Genomic DNA, 7,874 nt, shown 5'->3' on the forward strand with positions numbered 1-7,874 from the left:
CTTGAGTCACCCCTCCACTTCTCGCTTTTTGTTGGCAAATTGGAGATAATTGTCTCTTGGACTTGTCTCCCTGGGCTGGCTTCAAACCATGATTCTCAGATCACAGCCTTCTGAGTAGGATTACAGGTATGAGCCAGTGATGTCTAGTTTGGGCCTTCTTGTTTCAACCCTCATTTCTTATTTAGTGACTCATTTTAGTACACTCTCTTGGCTATCTATGTTTCAGATGACCCTAGCACAGTGCTGGCTCACTGTCTGCTATTCTTCAGTCAAGATGGGTACCTGGCTGTCAGAAAAGTATTCATCAGAGAAGCTTCTGTTGAGTAGTGCCATCAGCTCTGAGCTCAACGTTGGTCAATTGATCCTTAAATAAGGTGTAAGGCAAGGTCAAGCATGGATTGGCAAAACAATGTCCCTCAGAGATGGTATGAGCTCCCCAAGGAGCAGCTGTTCACTATTTGTTCATCCAGCGACTCCGACATTTACCAAGAATCAACTCTCTTCATAACCAATGCAGTGTAATGTGAAAATGTGACAAATCCAGCCACTGATTCAGGCTTGTTTGGTTGCTTGCAATGGTGTTGAAAGGAGATCATAAAACTGATGAGTTTATAGGCACTCTTAATTGTGGGGTCCCTGTGGTCCCTGGTTATGAAGGAAATCAGAGTTCCAGGAGATGTGGGGCCTGCCCTGGGCAGTGATACACTCTCCTTAAAGACTTTTGGCTCATCAGCTGTTTTGGGGGATCTGGCCTTTTTTCTTTTTCACCCAGGCTGAGCCCAGAGGATCTTCAATAGAGAAAATGCCCAGAGGCAGGTAGGGATCAAAGTTACTGGCCATTATGGAAAAGGTAGAGAGCAAAGGACCCCATTTCAATAGTGAAGGACAGGGTAGATCTTTCCTCTGATAGTAGAAATAGATCATGATGGAATCATTTATATAAGGATCACACAAGAGTCCTTAATCTCTGAACCAGGGATGGGAGATTCCTTCAGAGAGGAGAATAAGCCTTTCACATCTGGGCAATTGATATCCAGATTTTAGTGAACCACTACCATCTCTAGAACAGGCCAAAGGCAGGACTCCAGTGACCTAGAAATCTGCTAAATTCTCGCCACCGCCGCCCAACAATACAAAGTCGAGAACAAAACCCTTTGTACATGGAACTTCAGGGGACCTTTGGGGTCCAAGAACAGCAGTTAAAACACCTACACAGATAGCGGTTGTATTGCTTAAGAATGACAAGCTAGAGTCTCTACATGTTCAGTATGGAAACAATTTCTTCAAATGTCTTTGGTCTGTGTTTGAATGAATATACAGGTATCACCCATCAGGTAGTGAGGGCTGACAGCACTACAGACAGTCTTTAATAGCTCGCTTCCCAAGGAAATTTGATAGAGGTTGTCCCACCATGACAACAATCCCGAAATTGTACCTGGCTTCGCCAAGAATGGTGGCTGAAGGAGACTCTTTTAAATGGTGAATAGTAAGCAACAAGTTTATTCTTTCTATATACAATGATACCATAAAACTGTCATTATAAGGAAAGTACAAAGTTTACAGAGGGAGAGAATGGAAGAAAAGTTTCCTTTGGTTTTGTTTTGGAGACTGGGTTTTGTTATATAGCTGAAGCTGGCCTTAAACTTGTGATCTTCCTGAATTAGCCTCCTGAGTGCTGGGATTACAGGTGTGTGTCACCATGCCCAGCCACAAAAGCTTGTATGGGAAGAAACTGTCATTTTTTTGTATGGACTCAATTGGGATTATTGTCCATTAAGGTATGTGATTTGTAATCATTCTTTTCTCCTACATAAGTATTTAAGAGCATATCTCAATCTGTATTCATGGTTTTCCATTTGGTTATTTATTTATTTATTTTGGGTCCAGTCTGGGGCTTGAACTCTGGGCCTGGGCGCTATCCCTCAGCTCTTCAGCTCAAGGCTAGCGTTCTACTACTTGAACCACAGCGCCACTTCCAGCTTTTTTCTTTTGTTGGTTATATGGTGCTGAGGAATTGAACCCAGGCCTCAGGCATGCAAGGCAAGCTCTCTACCACTGAGCCACCTTCCCAGCCCCTCCATTTGGTATTTAAAGAGGACTCATACGATCAGGATTGTCCGTGCTTGTGGGTGACCTTGACCATTGGCCAGGAGCCTTTCAAGGAGGTGTTGCTGCTTGCTGGGCATCTTGAGGTCACTAACAGGGGAGGGCCAGTCTTTCAGAGCACACAGAGATCCCCTGGAAATTGAAGACGATAGCTGGTGCTTGGTGAGTTTTTAGGAGCCCCTTTTGGAATGATTCACTGGGGGAAGGGCACAGATAGCCCCTTGCTTGGCACTTTGTGCCAAGCGCTTTATGAAAGGGAATCTCAGGGCCCAAAGCACCTCGCTCTGGCTCAGTTGAGGAGTGCTCTTTCTCCCCTTCTAAAACATTCAGTCAGTGAAGATCTGTTCCACCTGTGACGTAGCACCCCCTTTGCACAGGGGTTGTCCAATGACATTCGTCCACATTTCTGCCTGAGGGCAAGTGCCTGGAGGCACTCAGTGCCCACCTTGGTCCCCAAACACCTGTTCAATCTGGGCATTGAGTGGATTCTCCTTTCCCAGGACCTGGGGCCACTGGAGCTGCACCTTCTTCCAGAAATATTCTGCCCACAGCAGCAGAGCTGCCTGCAAGAGAGAACCAGGAGGAGGAGGAGGCAGGGGAAATTATAAAAAGTGCAGATCTGACCAGAGAGCTCTACTGCAGGCTGTCTGTGGTGGGAACAGGCTGGCATGGCCCTGTAAATCTCATAATCTTAGGCTTCAACTGCTGTGTCTGGCTTCTCCCTAGAATTCTGTTTTGTGTTCTAGAACCTTCTGAAGTGGGACTGATACTATTCCATCAGCTATGCAATTTTGGTCATATCCATGAGTTATACCTTCATATAACTTCATTCCATCTCACACACACACACACACACACACACACACACACACACACACACACACACACACACGTACATGGTGGAAAGCAGGAACATGTTCAAGGCTGCTGGCCTAGCTGGCCATTCTGCAGGTGCAGGCCATGTGGGACCATCTCTCACAAAAAGCAGTCCGTGTCTCCTAAGACACAGTCTCATCTGTTGTCTGTTTTTCATGCTATTCCTCACCCAAAGAGGTTGCTGCCAGTGAGGTTTATGGAAAATCACTAGCTCTTCATTTCTTTTGTCTTTTAGCTTGATGCAGCTAAGTTGTCTTTCTAACCATTATTTAGCACTGGGACACAGGTTGGGATTTATAGCCCTATCTGTGTGAAGAGATAGAGGTGAGGGAGCAAAGAGGAAAATGAAAAGGTAAAGAGCTCAGATTTGATCACATGGTAACAGCTTGGTTTGAAAGCAATTAGTTGGCTGTCATTTTAATAGAGATTAAAATATTTATGGTCTGCACTGCTCAAATATTGGGTCTAAAATGAAAGTGGCATGTTATTACTACACTAGGCGCTTGTGGTGAAATGATCCACGGTCATGGTTCATTCATTTTGACTTATATTTACTTATGAAGCACCTGTTGAGGCTTTCTCCTTTGGCCAGCAAATCCCAGGATGCACCACACAGCCAAGGCACAGATGTCTGTATCCTTTTTGCTCCAAACCAGCTGTTTCTTGAACACAGACTTGCTTTTGTGCCTCCCTATACTTAGGTTTAAATACTACAGGAGTACCTGTTTATTCCAAGAGAGGCAAAGATGACCATCATGACAGGAGTGAAAAACAAAATAAAAGTGATCTGTAACTAGGCAGCTTCCCCTAATGGTGAGGAGATATATAACCCTCCTATTGGGGGGTGAGGAGCCTTTCTGATTTGATACAAATACACACACACAGTCACATAAACACACACTCACACATTCACACACACACACACACACACATTCAGGCACATACATTCACACACCACACTCACATGAATGCACGCATCAACTCAACACACACTTACATATACACATGTACATGCACTCATACTCACATACATGCACACTCACATATATATACCCACACCTATACTCATACAACACACACACATATCCACTCACATACACACAATCACTCATGCACACATTTGTGCAGCAGTGTGGGTCTCTCTGTGAATATCACTATCTTGAAAACAGCTCAACGAGAGCAAGAGGCACATGGCTGTGCAACCTCTGTTGTGCTCGGTTACCAGTGGATTTCTGTGTTGCTCTGTCTCTATCCAATGGCTGTGCAATCACCCTGCAACCTCTGCTGTGCTCGGTTACCAGTGGATTTCTGTGTTGCTCTGTCTCTATCCAATGGCTGGTGCTCCATTTTGCACATCCTGCATAATTTATTTCACAGGTGGAAACATGTCGCATACCTCCTTAACAATTCTCCTGATGACAAGACCAGAGACACCTCCACCTGTAAGTGCACCCAACATCGAGGTACAGGAGGGACTCCTAGGCCTCCTGGCTTGCCCTCTCACCTCACTGGACACATTAGAGCGAAATCTAGTGCATCAGAATGGGATCAAGTGGGGTGTTCTGGTTACATGGAGACTTCCGGTTAACCGAGGCAGCCCCCCCCCCCCGACCTCCGCCATGCTGCTTCCTTGATGACTGCAAAGCTTTCCCAGTGCTCTTTTTCATCCTGTTGCACTTAAACATCTGCAATTCAGAGCACAGTGGAGCCAGAAGTGGTGTCTGAGTTCATCACGTCAGTTTCTCGTAATGAAGCATGAGGTCTCATTTAATGGCCTGATGCTATGGAATTGTGCCGGGCTGCCTTCTAATGGTTTGGGAGCACCGCTGGGCACTTGGAACAGACTGGATGGAATGTCCACTGGCTCCACGAGGCACCAGACTTTCATTTCCTAATGGTCTTTGGCCTCATTTTTCATCTTCTCTATGCTGCAATCTTAAGTAGCAGGAACAGCTTCCTCTCCTTTCACTAATCGTCACTGGGCTAGGCACTCGGGGAGAAGATGGCGACTCAGTGTACATGAAGAGCAGGTAGGTTAGGACATGGCTATTCACCGAGGTCCACTTGAGTGGTAGGTATGCCATGGAGGCTCATTTATCACCAAAAATCCTGTAGGGACCATAGGATTAGGGGAAATATTTTGGCCCAGATATTTTTTTCTTTGGAGGAGCAGTACTGGAGTTTGAACTCAGGGCCTCATGCTTGCTAAGAAGGCACTTTACCACTTACGCCATGTCCCAAGTCCCTTTTGATTTAGTTACTTTTAGGATAGATTCTTCCACTTATATCCAGCCTGGTGAGCCATGATCTTCTTTTATATGTTTCCTGCATACCTGGGATGAAAGGTGGCTGGAATGACAGGTGGCCCATACTACCACACCCATCTGTTAGCTGAGATGGGATTTCATAAACTCTCTTGCCTGGGTTGGCCTCTAATTATGATGTTTCTGTGATCTCAGCCTTCAGAGTAGCTAGGATTACAGGTGTGAGCCATTGCACCTGGATTTAAATACTCCATTTATTTTTTAATCTAAATGAGGCCATTACTGATGCCCCTCATTGGATTGATTGGCTGCCAGGAAGCATGCATTCTCTAGGCTCCTCAGGTCATTTCGTAGGACTACTCCACACATACTTCTATGAATCCTAGTCACTAGTTAGAGATCCAGATATAATTTCTACCTTATTACTTTCCCTAGGGGTTTTGCATCATCTGAATTGAATTTTTTATGCTGTATACAATCTTAATTTTTAAGCATTTTTTAATATCACATACAACCTGTGCCTAGTACCTCAAACTCTCCCTAGCAGGAAATAGAATAAAAATAGACATACCCATGGCACTGTGGCTCAAGTGGTAGAGCGCTCGCCTTGAACTGAAGAGCTCAGGGACAGTACCCAGGCCCAGAGTTCAAGACCCCTGATCGACAAAAAATATAGACATACCACTGCACACACACACACACACACACATATATGTATATATATATATATATATTGCAAAAATAACTAAAATGTTAGCCTTCAGCTATCATTTGAAGGCGGTGCTTACCTCGCTGGGGTGAAACCCATCCACGGGTTCTATGAGCTGCCAGAGCTGCCCGCCTCTCTTCTGCCATTCATCTGTGACTGCAGAATACAATCAGAGGGTTACAGATGTGTATCCGTGAGTGTTGGGCAATGCTGAGGGCCAAGGTGTGTGAGATATCATCAGGGCCACCCTCTGCCTTTTGCCCTTTGCCCACCTGCCTTCTGTGCCCATGTTTATCCAGGGGTGGCTGCCTCTGAGTTGTTGTCTTGGGCTGAGGACTTTCTGAGCAGACATGACCTTCATGCCCATGGTGTGATGTTTTATCCCAATGCAGGAAGAGAGCGTACAAGAGTGTGGGATAAATGTGGTTTGTGCAGTCAGAGAATGAGGGGAAAATTGGTCTCTAAAATATTCAACATCAATTTCAGTCCATCTCATTTTTCTGTGGTGTGTAGGCAGGCAGTGTTGCAGAAGGGGAATATATATATATATATATATATATATATATATATATATATATATATATATCGTTGGGTTAACATCTCCATTTCCTTTTAGGGGCTGTCATTTGCAGACACTGCCCACATGTGTCCAGCAATCACCTTGAGCAATCACATAGTATGTCAGAAATACAATTACATCAAATTATCTTCACGTCACATTTAGAGAGAGCATGGCTACAGAGAAAAATATTATGAGCCCCAAAGTGCCAAAAAGCAATAAATCTGTCCTTCGACAGGGATAAGAGACCCAGAATGTCAGTTGGTCGAAGGCAACAGTGCAATTAACTCTACGTGGTAATATTGCAAAGCCAGGAAGAACCCCTCTAGGAAATTCCAGTCCCCAGAGAATCTCCAGAGAGAGCAATCGGAGGCTCTGCTCCCACACATTTTTTAATCGGCATCAATTAATTATACAAGGAAGTTTTATTCTGACATGTCTGTATATGCACACAATGCACCTTGATCAGATTCACCCCTGCCAACTCTCTGACTCCTCACCCGTCCCCTTTCACAAAGCAACCGCAACATGCCTCCTTTTCCCATTCTTACACATGTACAGGAAGTGTTTGAACCAAATTCTTCCTCCTTCACCTTCTCCATTTGCCCTCCCCTCTCCCACTGGTTCTTACCACTCTAGACAGGATATGCCCATCCTTCCTGGCAATCATTTAATCAGACAACAGCTTGCCTCTTCTCTTTTTCCCTACCTATCACCCATGCCTCTTATTCAACAACTTTCATGGGTGCGATGGCTTTTCATAGTGTTCAACCTCCAGACTTCTCTTTGTGCTCACAAGCCTGATATCTGGCAAGGATAGGAGCATAGCTAAGAGGCCTCCTTTTACTTTCACACCCAGAAAACTCAAGGGCAAAGGTATATGTTCTCTTCCTTTCCCCATCTCGCCTCCAGGGAAGGCTGGAGATTCCATTGGGCTTTTTTTTGTTTGTTTGTTTCCGGTAGATTGTAGGGCTTGAACTCAGGGCCTGGGTGCTGTTCTTGAGCTCTTTTGCTCAAGGCTAGTGCTCTACACTTGGAACCATAGCTCCACTTCCAGTTTTCTGGTGGTTAGTTGGAGATAAGAGTCTCACAAACTTTTCTGCCTTAGCTGGCTTTGAACTGTGATCCTCAGATCTCAGCCTCCTGAGTAGCTAGGATTGCAGGTGTGAGCCACCAGCACCTGGCTACCTGGGGGCTTTGGTTAGATGCAACAAGCTGGACTTTTTTTTCTGGGTCCAGTCATGGGGCCTGAACTCTGGGCTTGAGCGCTGTCCCTCAGCTCTTCGGCTCAAGGCTAGCGCTCTACCACTTGAGCCACAGCACCACTTCTGGCTTTTTTCTTTTTGCTTATGTGGTGCTG

The 7,874-nt window shown here is 45.2% G+C and overlaps 1 protein-coding gene across 2 annotated transcripts in view; it reads right to left on the bottom strand.

The window, feature by feature from the left end:
- Positions 1-2,022: 2,022 nt before the first annotated feature.
- The window catches only part of Aoah (acyloxyacyl hydrolase (neutrophil)), a 170,734-nt gene continuing 164,882 nt past the window's right edge, over positions 2,023-7,874 (bottom strand). For both annotated transcript variants that reach the window (XM_013036058.1, XM_013036057.1), the window contains exons 20-21: positions 6,035-6,111; positions 2,023-2,669 (exon numbers count right to left, since the gene is read on the bottom strand). In XM_013036058.1, coding sequence (XP_012891512.1) covers positions 2,541-2,669; positions 6,035-6,111 — 206 coding nt within the window. In that variant the 3' untranslated portion in view covers positions 2,023-2,540. The remainder of the gene's footprint in view (positions 2,670-6,034; positions 6,112-7,874) is intronic.

The sequence above is a fragment of the Dipodomys ordii genome, unplaced genomic scaffold, assembly GCF_000151885.1.
Source record: "Dipodomys ordii isolate 6190 unplaced genomic scaffold, Dord_2.0 Scaffold245, whole genome shotgun sequence".
Classification (NCBI taxonomy): Eukaryota; Metazoa; Chordata; class Mammalia; order Rodentia; family Heteromyidae; genus Dipodomys; species Dipodomys ordii.